This window comes from Anoplopoma fimbria, chromosome 6 (genome assembly GCF_027596085.1).
Source record: "Anoplopoma fimbria isolate UVic2021 breed Golden Eagle Sablefish chromosome 6, Afim_UVic_2022, whole genome shotgun sequence".
In the NCBI taxonomy this organism is placed as follows: domain Eukaryota; kingdom Metazoa; phylum Chordata; class Actinopteri; order Perciformes; family Anoplopomatidae; genus Anoplopoma; species Anoplopoma fimbria.
The window spans coordinates 8,271,227-8,284,517 of NC_072454.1; the positions used below are offsets into that span (position 1 = coordinate 8,271,227).

The window sequence follows — 13,291 nt, forward strand, 5'->3', positions numbered from 1 at the left end:
CCTCCACCTGCACTGGATGTGAGACATTGCCTTCAGTTATCAAAATAATGCTTTACTTGAAATAAAAGCTGCTCCATAACTAAGCTAAGTTGAGGTTGTGTGACATCTGAAAGAAACTTCCTCAAAAACAAAAAAAATTGAGGAGAGAGAATAAGTATTTTTTGAATGGCTGGCATATGCATGTTTTCTCAAATAATGCATTGAAATAATAAGAATGAATGCTTTTCAGTTTACATTCTAATGATTACCATAAGAAGTCATAAAATGAGTGCAATCCACATAGGTTGTATTAATCTTTAAAATCACAAAGAGACAAACATACAGTACCAGTCAAAAGGTTGGACACACCTTCTCATTCAACTACTTTGAAGAATCTAAAATATAAAACATATTCTGGTTTGTTGAGCATTTGTTTGTTTACCACATAATTCCATATGTGTTCCTTCATAGATTGGATGTCTTCAATATTAATCTACAATGTAGAAAAAAAAATAAAGAAAAACCATTGAATGAGAAGGTGTGTCCAAACGTTTGACTGGTACTGTACTTTAAAAGGTGTTGCTGCATTGCTATTCAGAGCCTTTTGTTTATGCATGCTTATGAAAGCTTTATTCATGCATATCGATGTGCTCCTCGTTCAGAACAAAGTGCTGTGTGAACCAGGTTCAAAGACGCATTGACACGACCCCGACAGTAGCGCTGTGTAGTGCAGTCTGTTAGTAAGGCGATATAAGCAAAGACACAGGCGATTAGGAAGGGGGGGCGACGACACTGAGGGTGGAAAAGGAAAGAAGGGCAAATAGATAAAAGGTAGATGAGAATGAAAGAGAAGAGGACATATGGAAGTGGTGGGGAGAAGAGGGTTAAGGGGAATATATAGGAGGTTTTGAATGCAGAGGGAAGTGTGCAGATAGCAAAGGAGAGCAGAGGAGAAAAGAAGCAAGGCTGCCGATGGTGTGTATATGAAGGCCGACACCGGATGGGCACAAGCCCCCTACAGTTCCATCTCCAGCCTTAGTGTGTGTCTCCCCCCCCCCCACGGAGTTCAAAAAAGCCTCTCTTTGCTTTCCAGCTCAATGGCCGCCTCTCCTTCTCTAGGCATCTGATCTAATGGCCCAGGAGCGAGGGGAGGGGGGTGGGAGAATGAGGAAGAGAGGTGAGTTAGAAAGAACATAATAGAGGAGTTCACTGAAGATTACTGAGAGAGACACGGCACATGTTACTTCCTGCCAGTTGCCCTGAAGCTCATATCCGGGTGAAAGTGGGCGAGGAGCGTTTGAACGACATCAGGTCTCAGGTGTGAAGTGAATTCCAACACACGTGGATTGAGCTCACACAGGAGAGAACACTCCATGTGTCACAAACTTTCATTTTTGTACACCTGTTCTCTTTCACTGCTCAATGTATTTTTCCTCCTCTGCAACTTTTTTGTCATCGCCCTTTTTTTTTTTTTTTGTATCAAAAAATATTAGCATTTACAAACTTGTAAACATGGTTACTTTATTTATTTTCCTCTTTTTCCTTCTATAATCCTACATCTGTGCTACTACATTATACATTCATACTGTAACATTCATATAACACGAACTATATACTTTATCAAATGTCTAATGAGAAGTAACTGGTATCCTGATTAAAAATAATTAATACCAATGCCAATGATTTACCTTCGCAGATGAAATTGACTCGACCCTCAGCCCTGCCACATATGTTATCCACAACTATTTCTGTAGAGTCCTGGGTTTTTCTGGATTGGGTCAGCATGGCAGCATATTGTACGTATGCTGTGTGTTTATTTTTAAAATCACAGATGCCTGCGCTGCCGGTCCGCCCTTCCTGTGTTAAGACCATCAGTCATCTGTGCCAATTAAGACTTTTAAACTTCTCTCGCTCCGTTTCGTGAGCAGATATAGATATATGACAGAGGCCAATCAGCAACTAATTACTTGGATTTATTTTATTTTTTTCTGAGGTGTGCTGTAACAGCAAATGTTTGTTTCTGTGCGGGTCGTGCATTTGTAGCGGTCTGTGTGTACATGCTTGTATTTTATTCATGGACACGAGAGTGAAAGATTTTCAGATGTGCATATTTCAAGAGAGTTATTGCCCACACTTATGCATATGTTTAGGAAGGGGAGGGCAATTTTCTGTTTGTCAATTTAACAGTTACAGTTTTTTTTGGTTTTTCGGGCATGATTGGCTCGCCACTGACCTTGGTGGCAGTGGGGGGGCTTCAGCGCTCCTTGAAGAAGAAAAGAGGCGTGGGCCGCCCGCTGTAAACAAAGTTGACTTGAAGACAGATGGATTGAATGACAGAGAGGCTAACTGAGCCAGGAACGGGCCTGGCAGAGGGAGGGAGGGAGGGAGGGAGGGAGGGAGATAGAGAGAAAGACAGAGATAAAGCGGGAGGGGGGGGAGAAGAGGTGGCCAACAGGAGAGGAGGTGTGAACAGGTGCAGGGCCGCTGAAGGAAGAACCAGCAGATGGAGAGAGACACAGCCAGTTTAGTTACAGGGAAAAAAAGGGTGGGAGGCAAAGGGGAGGGAGGAGGGAGAGATGGAGACGGCAGAAAAAAAAGAATCGGAGCAGAGATGAGAGCGCCGTGGACGGATAGATGGACGGATAGATAGAAAGATGGGCTGGACCACAGACTAAAGGAGCTGCAGCATCAGGCTGCCTATGTGTGTTTGATGTGTTAGTTTCATAAAGTATAGCAGCAAGGTGAAGAGAGGAGTGTCAGAAAAACAAAATGTGGGAGCAGAGTGATTGACTTGCATCACCCCGAGGTTTAATAAAAATGTGCTAAAACACATTGAGGTACGAGTGAGAAAAAAATGTGTGTGACACTACGTGATGTCTGCCACACGAAAAACAATTCAGATGTTTATTGTGTGCCGCATCGATGATACGCAGCGCAGCAAATGTTCAATATGTCGCTTTATTTTCTCCCGCGGTGCACTCAGCCTTTGTTGGCAGTATCGGTTTGGATGGGCCTAAACAAGGCCTCTGTCTCACCGTCTCTCGGTCACACACATAAACAAAGCCCACTCACACATCAGAAGAAAATCATCTTTGTAGTTCTGCCTATCAAACTGTTGAATATTAATGCAGGCTGATTGATGCAGTCTATCATGAGTAGCTGTGGATCCACTGGAATTTCTCCACAAAAATGAATCATCACGAGTGTCACCATTTTGAAGCGGTTGAGCAAACGGTTAACAGTTGTAATTTTATAGTACGGCATCAGTGCATTTAAGTAAATCAAAGTCGAGTTGCATCGGATAATTATTTGAGCTGCAGGAGCCTCAGTTTAAATGATGGATTTGAATGTACATTCTTTTTTTTAATCTAGGTACACATATTTAAAGGTAATTAAGTGATTATGAATTTCTTATTTTTGTTTTTAAAAGCAGTTAAAATCTGACAGGTAATACACAAATCTGCCATTGTCTGTTTATAAATGTTAAAACCACACTCAATATTATTTTTTGATAATTTAGCAGATCAGGAAAATTGCAGTAAGTTTAGTTATTGATACAGATGGTCCTTTGTGACAGAAATAGTTACTTTGCTTACTTTATCCAGTCTTCCTCTTGATTCCCCATCCCGTCCTCAACAACTCCTAGTTGGGAACAACGCTTGTGTGTTAACATATTTGTGCTATAGGCTGCGTTCACAGTCTGTTCACCTGTATGTTCATTTCACACCTTTTTATTTTGCAACACAGGAATGTGTCTCTGGGAATAATTATGAATATGCATTGATTTGAGGCATTATTCTCTTTAGTTTTACATTAGTCTTTAAGTATATTACTTTTTACACTATCAGGTTGATGTTTCTTAGATATTTTAAATTATAAGTCATATATATAGAGTCATATATTTTGTGTAAATTACATTTACAAACAGATTTTTCGATATTATTTTTGTGTGCTCTTATGCTGTATGATTTCACTTTGTGTGCATGTGTCTGGGTGATATTGTGTTTATTGGGAGGGAGTAAAGTCTGTTTTACTTTAGTCCAAACAGCGGTCAGTGGTGTCTGGCGTTGGCGAACGTCTCCAATTCCTCCAAGTCCACCGTCTGACTCCAATTTGTGCTCGTTCTCTGATAAACCGCGGCATTTGGTGGTTCTGGCGCGGGATGCCGGCTGCACCATGGGGTGCTGCAAACTCTGAGCTTGGTCAGGCCCTGGCACCCCACATCTAATGGGCAACAGCTTGAATAGTGCCCACTTAGGCAGGCGGTGCAGACTGGGCCCCCTCGTCTTCCTCGCTGCTCCAGCCAGCTAGCCAGCCAGCCACCGCCTCTGCCACCACCCACTTACCCAGCAGCCACTGTACCTGGCCGCAGCCCCAGAGCTATTCCAGCCTACCTTAGGCCCCTGGCCCATGTAGCTCTCGCCATACTTATCAAGCTGTCCTACAGTGCATCAGGCCAGGCATATACAAACAGGCCCAGCTATCCGCTAACTGAACATTCAGTCTATTGCCTCCTAGGCCCAAACAAGAGTTCCTGCCACAGGCATCAACCCAGAGCCCATTCACCAATTAGCTGGAAGGCAGATTATTGTCCAGGGAGAATTATCCAGCTCCAGCCCCGCATATTCAGCCTCTGCTCAACCCGTCGCCCTTAACGCTTGCTCCAGGGCTTGGCTCTCCACTGACTTCTCTCCTTTTTGCTTTCTCTTTTTTTATGCTTTAATTTGACAGTGCTCACCAGCAGCCATTTTGTGACGGCAATTTGCAAGTAAAAACGCGTTTCATATGATTGGGGATACAAGATGGCGCAGAGTATAGAACCTCATAACTTGGCCCGACTTTGATTTGATCCTCAATCAGGCTTTTCAGGCCCTGGTCACAAGGATTTGAACCCTCAGGCCTTGATAATTGAACTGAAACTTTGATGCAGCAAACCTCCTCAGGGTTGCATTTACATATTACATTGATTGTAACATGTAAATGTTTGTAATACCCAACTTTATTTGGTTGTTCTCACAAAATGTTGGTTCAGTAGATCAGCGAAATCAAACAGATGCCAAATGTGTAGCTCTCTGTGCTTTTTGCCTTTCTTTCTTGTTTTTCATCGCTCTCCTCTTCCTCGCCACCACCACTCTATTGCTGACTGCTGGAACTTTCTGGCGGCCTGTCTGATGCTAATTGGTGGGTAAACAGGTCTGGTGTGACTACCCCCCCCCCCCCCACCTCCACCAACCCACCCCAGACGCACACAAACACACACGCATAGGCATACGCAAATACACACGGCCCCCTGGAACCTTTTGCAGGACCAAATGGCTGGCAACGCCTGCCCGCCATCTCCCGCTGAGCCCTGGTGTGCGCTTTGGTGGCTCAGGCTGCTGTTCAAGCCCAGCGGGGGTTCATTCACTCTCACACACACACACGCACACACTCATACGAGTACAGACACACACAGTCTCCTTGTGTCCCCTGCACACCCGCCACCCGCTTTCACACCCCAGACAGCAGGACAGCAGGAGAACACACACACACACGAAGGAACAGACAGACGCGGTCACTTTAGAGATGCAGGCCAAGCGCTGTAGGGGAGAAAAGTTTTCACTTAAACTGGAGAATTCTCTCTTCATTAGCGCCTTTGGACTTCAGGAAGAGTTCTGTTTATTTGTTCGTTTTTTTCCTGTCTTTGTAGTTTTGCTTTCCTTTTGTCTTTTCCTCTGTTGTTTGGTTACGTTTGGACTGAGCTGAGTTAGAAAGTTTAGTTCAAACAGGAGTAAAATGCTGCGTCGTTCAAAAGCCACCTCATTTTGCATCTTACCTGTTACAGTTTACATATTGAGACAAACGATTTTAGGAGATTAGCACTATTCGATCGCTACCAAATGTGTCATGTTAGCCAGCATACTATGAAGTCATACAGTTATTCCTAAGTAGACCTTGTATAGGTACAGTCCTCTTGTAAAAAGAAGATGCGATTGATCAACTGATGTGGCGAGGCAACGAGTGTTGCATGGGTTTTCGGCAATAATGTGGCTGGGAAAAGAATGATACGGACACAAGTTGGACAGGAAATGCAGAGGATGACCAGCAGCCTAAGCAAAGTAATACCTCAGGGCCGACCAATCCTTTATTTTACACTCTTGCAAAGGAGACTGTAATGGACTGTTGTATTCTTGCAAATGTGTGTGTGTTTTTTAGACAGCTGCAGTATCACTCAGGGGTCCTCAAGCCGTCAGTGTCCTGATGCTTTTATCCCAAATACCCCCTGAGTCTTTCCTGTCATTCTCCTTTCTTTCATTCTCTTGTTTTTACAGTGTTTACTCTCCTGCTGTTTTCTCTCTCACCTCTCTGTCTATATTTAAGTCTTTTCATCAATAACATTTTTCCTATCTTTTACCAGAAACAGTTGTAAAGTATGATGGAATTTATTGTTGTTGTTGTTGTTGTTGTTGTTGTTATTATTATTATTTACTGTCACAGTCAGTTGAAATACACATCAAATACTAAACATTCAATACACCTAAAATTTACTTTGATTCTTGAAAATAATTGATATGTTTACGACCAAAGTTGTTGCCTACAGTATTTACATGCCCAAGCACAAGATGAGAAATCACTTATCTCGAGCACAGACTGACATTTAGTGTCACACAGGTTTTACAAACACCGTAGGCCACGTTATGTGGTAAAATGAACGACAATTATTTTGAAACTTCACAGTTTAACACCCCGTTTCTCTTCCCCAGACAGGACAGAGAGAGTTCAGAACGGGCTCATGAGGAGGAAATGGCGTCTGCGACCCTTTCAGCGCGGGAACGACAGAGAGAGCTGGCTTTGCTGCTGGAGCAAACAGAGGCTCAACACCAGCAGAGAGGTCGGTGCTTCCACCTTCAGGGATGTCACTGGGCATGGCTTCAGCAGAGCTTCCACTTCCACTGTCTCCTTTCCACATCTCTGTCTTGATCAAATATATCTGATCCGGTTCCAAAGAGAAGTTAGTTATCCTCGAGGCTATCAGCTCTTTGAAAACACATCTTTTCTTTCCCCCTTCATGTTTTTCTGATAGCACGCAACATTGTGGCTGCTAACTGACCCGGAGGGGTGAACCGAGGACATTTGCCTGTTTTTTGCAAAACCCCAGCTGGAGATAAATTATAGATAGTTTGTGCATCGGTTATCGTTGCAGCTGGGCTACAATACCTCAACCACAGCACACCTGCATGAAAAGGCACTAACCTTGTTAATTAACAGTTAATGAGGGTTGGCTTTCAGTCAGAAATAGAAATCAAAATGAACATCCCTAGTGATAACAGAAGCTTTGTGACGACATTAAACTTATCGTAACGTCTATACCTATCTGTGATTACGGAAAAGAGTGTATTCGCAGAAGGAAAATTGTGGCAAACCTTCTCCAGCTATAAACAGACTTTAGAGGAAAAGAGACGTCATTGAAAATTAAATAAATGCAGTTCTGGATTCTCAAGTGAATTTTACTCTCCGGTGCTGCTTCTGTTTATCAATTGGCCCTCCATTAGATTGGCAGTGGTTTGCGTCTGGCAGATGTGATGGAGCCAAATCAGGCAGACATTGGGGGGTCAGACTCCCTGAGGGGCCGCATTAAATGGTTTTCATTAGAGAGCCACAGACTCAATTGAGAACATCTTAACGCGAATGCACAGCGGCAAGTCCTCAAATTTGCTCTTTCACTTGGTTTGTTGCGGGCCACTGCAGTCCACGGGCATTTTAGTTGTCTTACACAGAGGGGAGGGTGATATGGGGGGGCATAAACAAAGCAGAACTAAACAGGATGGAGCACGCTGAGTCAGAATATTCAGCACTGCAAGGAGCAAAACAGGAGAGTTAATCAGGGTTGGTTACAAAATGACAGCTCTTAAACTGGGAGGGTCTCAGTCTCTTCCTCAAGGACACTTCAGCAGGGTGGATCTGTGCTCGAACGGGGTCTTGAACCTGCATCTTCCAGTTGAAGGGTGTTTTTTTTTTTTTTTCTTCTTACTGTGCCACCTTGCTCCCCACCGACACAACATGGCCAGAGTGGGAGGAGACGGACAGGAACACAATTCATTAGAGCTGAAGTGACCTCAAAAGATCAGAACAGAAGCCATAAGAGGAGAACAGAGGATAGCAGGGAAGAGCAGAGGGAAGCTGATGGGAGCAGAGCAGAGAGACCCGGCTCAGAGCGCCCTGTCTGTCTGCACAGCAGAGCTGCTGCTGCTAGCACATCTGTTGCACCATCTGGATCCCCCCCCACCCCCTTCAAACCCACCACCCACCCTCAACCACTCTCCCTCTCCCTCCCTTCTCCTGTCTGTTTATTTACCTGTGGTTCCCTTCAACAACCAGGGAGCCTGCTGGTACGCAGAACAAAGATGGAGGGTACAGAGGGAGGAAAGGATGGATGGAGGGAGGAGGAGGCGGAAGGGGGAGAGGGGGGGGTAAACAAAGGGTTTGTTTCTGGCGCATGTCGGCAGCACACATGTTGTCTAAAGAGAGCTGACATCAGAGCACAGCAGGAAACTGTGGATGGGGAGGGGATGGAGGGGTGGACGTCCTTTAGTAGCTCGCATCACTTCCTCTCCCCGTGCAACCCAACAGACGAGCTAGATAATTAGCTTTCTTGCTCTCCAAATCCCGCCTCTCTGTCCATTCGTTTGTCCTTCCATCCATCCCCCCTCCCTTCTTCTCCGCTCCTTCCCACCTTTTTTTTTTTTTTTTTCTAATATATTTTTTTTCATGTTTCTTTTTTGGAGTAAATGCGTACAGAGCTGCCTCTAGATGATATCAGATATTTGTTTCTCTCCCTCCCTCCCTCCCTGCCTGCCACGCTTCTTCTCTCCATCCCTCCCTCCCTCATTTTTTTCTCTGTTTGTTTCCAGTGCCAGTTCTGCTGTGTTTCTGTGTCCCAGGGTTCTTTTTGGCCTACGCATGGCCAGACGCATTCAAAGCCTGTTCAGCTAATTAGCATTCTTCATGCAACTTTTCCAGCACTGACCAAACTTTGTTGAGTGTATGTGTGTGTGCGAGCGCATATCTGTGAGTTTGTGTAGTTTAGTTTCATGCTCTGTAGCATCCAAATTTATGCCCTCCATGCATTATCTGTGGCAGTCATCTGGGGACAGAGGCTGTATAGAGTGTAATGAAAGCTTTGGTGGTAATTCACTTTAAAGATTCACTGTGCAGCCAGTACAAAGTGAATAATATTATGTGAAACATCAGTGGGTATTGGTCTTTACACCTCTGAGTCATAATTCATTCTAAAAGCATCTCTAGCACACAGAGAAGGAAGAAATGACACATGTCTAGAGTCAAATTTTAGCCTGCAGTTACATTATATGTATCATAGCACAGACACCTTCCATCATGGATCTTTTCACTTTTTTACTCTCTCTCTCTTTCCTTCCAAATATCTACTGTATTTAAAAAAAAAAAAGTCTGAGCTACTTTTCAAAGACTACGAGTCCTCAGTGTTTTTGGTTTCGGTTGACAGTAACAGAATGCCGGAGCAGGTGGATCATATCCTCAATCCAAACGGCAGCCATTGTTATTTTGAAAGAGCAGACATATGTTGGAGAGCGGAACGTGGATCGTTTCAAAGGAATGATGAAAGCCCAGTGTTGGATTGTTCAGAAAGAGGCCCCCATGAGCGGATGAGGACGTGGCAGGAAGGGTGGAAAGGAGAAAGAAAGCGCTTTCAAACAACAATCTCCCTCTCTTTCTCCATCTCGTTTTACCCTCCTCACACACTTTATACTTCCATCCGCTACTCTCTGTACTTGCATTTTTGCTCTGTACATCTCTGCCTGTTGTTAGAACAGTTTTGATTTTAATGTGCATGTTGCATAAAAGCATTTTTGGGAAAACATTTAGAGAGACTACAATCTCGCTTTTGCTGCAGTTTTCTTTTACAATAGATTTGATTGATCAGCTCTCTCTATATTGAAGATGTTTTCCTCTGGTCTGTAAGGCCGCTTTGGTTGGCCTGCTCCGGAAACGAACTGTGTGTTAATAGAAGTAGCCCTGATGTCACTCCTTTATCGTAACATTATTTAAATGAAAGCATGACCAAATGAAAAGCTGAGTCAGTAAGGTGACCTAATTTTTGTACTTTTATCGATGTATTTATCTATTTTTTATTCAGACACATAATCTGTGCCACTATGAAATTAAGAAGAAGATTTTACCACACGCTTGAGCTTGCTGATCAACTCTTTTTGATCTGTGAATTTAAAAGAAATACTTATTGAACTGTTTTTCCCTTGATAAAATATGCAGATCACAAATGATCACCTAAAATTCTTGTCACATTTTTTTAATTTCACATTGAGACAAAAAAAAGTATTCTGGCTGCAGTAGACTGTAACTGTTAACACTTCTTTTTTTAATATATTATTATCATTATTATTTAAATTACATTACATTACACAGCTCACTGTCAGTGTCATAGAAACGTTATTGTCACATCCATGTCTTTTTACTGTTTTTGCTTAGCGCAGCAGTTATTTTCAGGATGTGTAGTGGTAGTAGAAGAGGGATAAATATAGATACTTTACATGTACTATATACTGTACATGTAGCTTGCTTTTTAATATGGTTAGGTTTAAAGCAGACTTACACTGTAATATACAGTGTGTATAATACTATAACTGTAGGTGGGAGATGTCTGAACTTCAGTGTCAACCTGAAGTGAGACCCAAAGTGCAGATGAAATCACCCACAATGGTCAACCTCACAGTAACGGACAACTTTCCCACAATCCTTTTCAGTTGGAGAGATGGATGGTCTGCTGAGTTCCCAGAATTCCCTGATCAGGAAGCTGAAGGAGGAGTGCTGCGGGCTCGGAGTCAAATTGGAAGAGCTGACAGAAAGTAGCAGGTCGGTATTTTCTCTTTCATTCTATTAACCTTTTTGTTTGAACATGCACACACTCTCTTTTTCTTTCAGTTAAACTATTAGTGTGGATGGACGTGGCCTCTTGTTCCCAGTTTTTTTTTATTTACTCCGTAGTTTGTTCCCTCTGTCTGTTGGACGTCCATGTCCTCATTTCATGAAGCATCCTCCATCCAGGCTGTTTGGACGGAGCATGTCAACATGCTACATACTGCTTTCCAGCCTGACCTGTTTTCTTGTTAACCTGATGCTACAGTAGTCACAGCAGGCCGGCACAGCTCTCCATCTGGGCTGCCTGTGTGTGTGTGTGTGTGTGTGTGTGTGTGTGTGTGTGTGTGTGTGTGTGTGTGTGTGTGTGTGTGTGTGTGTGTGTGTGTGTGTGTGTGTGTGTGTGTGTGTGTGTGTGTGTGTGTGTGTGTGTGTGTGTGTGTGTGTGTGTGTTGTGTGTGTGTTGTGTGTGTTTGTGTACTTGAATGTGTGTGTATGTGTGTGAGAGTGACCCTGGGCCCAGTGTCCTGTCAGCTGTTGGAGCTGTGCTGCACATTAGTCACATGACAGCCCTCAATCTGGCCCTGCCAGACCGCACTGGCCTCACCGACCACAGGACTCTTGCACACAATACACACACTGATGTACCCCTGTGTTTTTTCTTATGGGTGGACATTAACACTAAGTACACATATGTATGTACACAGTAATAGCTGCCACCTTGAATGTGTTTTTTTTTTATGGAAGGAACTAGCTTACATGCTGACACACTGGCATGGAGGCTCATAGCCTACATCTGCTGTATGTGTGTGTTATGTAGTTTAGCAGCAGTGTGGTGTTGGTGTGTTTTTGTGCCTCGGGCTGTTTGAGCTCCTGGAGTCCAAGCCCAGTGTAGCGGTTAAAGTCCTGCTGGACGGCCTCAGTCAGGCTAAGCGAGGTTACAGTGAGACAGTTGCAGCAAGACGAAGGAGAAAACTCTCGACAAATAGTTTTTCAGCTGTCGGTCTGGCGATGAGGCCTACTCCTACTGACTGGACAGGGTAATGTTGAGCAGCAGGCACAGCGGTTCAGAGCATTCGATGGACTTGTGGTTAAGATGCATCCCACATAACTGCCACGTCCCGCCACAGACCTTTTGTTGCATGTCATACCCCTCTCTCCATCCCCACATTTCCTATCTGTATCTCTGTTGGTGCTGTCGAAGAAATGATAAATAAGTAAATGTAATTGGTTTGCCATTGGTTGGTGTAAAGTATGTATTAAATGTCCTTGAACAGCAGAGTGAATGGTGTCGGTATAAGACTTCATTTGTAAATTCAAAGCAAGGTTTAATTCTTCATTCTAATTCTTAAGTCTTTTTACTCTCAGAATTACATTTCCTTTATTATACACTCAGGTGCCAGTTTATTAGGTACGCCTAGCTAAAGCTAATGCAGTATAATATTACACAAAATGATAGAAACACTTTTCAGTATAATGCAATACAACAACAGCAACACAAAGTGCAACCTTTCAAAATGATTGTACAGTTTAGTCAACTCCTTCTTTAAAACAAAAATGTAACATCATAACCTTCATAAAGTAAGAGATATGTTTCAGAACTAAGGTCACATTAGTTTAAGCAATGTGGACCAAATAAACATGCCTGTCAATAATTAGGAGAGAAATTCTAACAACAAGTTCTTACCAAAGATCTTAGGTGTCCAGATCTTTTGGACTTCAGATCTGTGAAGACTATGGACTCTGTTTTATGTATAACATTTATATTGTGGCTAAAGTTTTGCTCCAAATCATTTTATTAAAAAGCCATTTAGTATTTTAGTCTGCTTGCATACTTTGTTGTCCATGGTACATTTTTAACTGTTAAATCTGTATTGTGTGTGTGTGTGTGTGTGTGTGTGTGTGTGTGTGTGTGTGTGTGTGTGTGTGTGTGTGTGTGTGTGTGTGTGTGTGTGTGTGTGTGTGTGTGTGTGTGTGTGTGTGTGTGTGTGTGTGTGTGTGTGTGTGTGTGTGCAGAGGAGAGATGGAGCAGCTGGCCCTCGAGAAGCAACACCTAGAGGAGACCGTAAAGAGTCTGAAAGCCCGATGCTCCGACATGGAAGATCAGTGTGTCCAACACGGCCGCATGCACCAGCGCATGAAGGACAGGTACGCAAATACACACACAACTACACTTCCTGTGTATATTCTTAGATCCTTAATGTTTCAGGGGTATTTTGGTCTTTTTTAGATAATGATCGTGTTGCATATCAGCAAACAAGCATTCAATTTTTACAAGTTTGATTTGTTAGATCCCCAGACGTGAAGGTTTTCAGCAATGATTTTTAAAATCTTTGCTTTTCTCCCCCGCAGAAATACTAGTATGTATTTCAATGAAATAGTGGCGCATGTATCTAATGAATATTATTTTATTATTAAAATA

At 43.1% G+C, this 13,291-nt stretch overlaps 1 protein-coding gene across 2 annotated transcripts in view; it reads left to right on the plus strand.

Moving 5' to 3' along the window:
* Nucleotides 1-13,291, plus strand: part of sdccag8 (SHH signaling and ciliogenesis regulator sdccag8) — a 44,834-nt gene that overhangs the window by 16,403 nt on the left and 15,140 nt on the right. For both annotated transcript variants that reach the window (XM_054599733.1, XM_054599734.1), the window contains exons 14-16: nucleotides 6,723-6,850; nucleotides 10,758-10,866; nucleotides 12,886-13,017. In XM_054599733.1, the coding sequence (XP_054455708.1) occupies nucleotides 6,723-6,850; nucleotides 10,758-10,866; nucleotides 12,886-13,017 (369 nt within the window). The remainder of the gene's footprint in view (nucleotides 1-6,722; nucleotides 6,851-10,757; nucleotides 10,867-12,885; nucleotides 13,018-13,291) is intronic.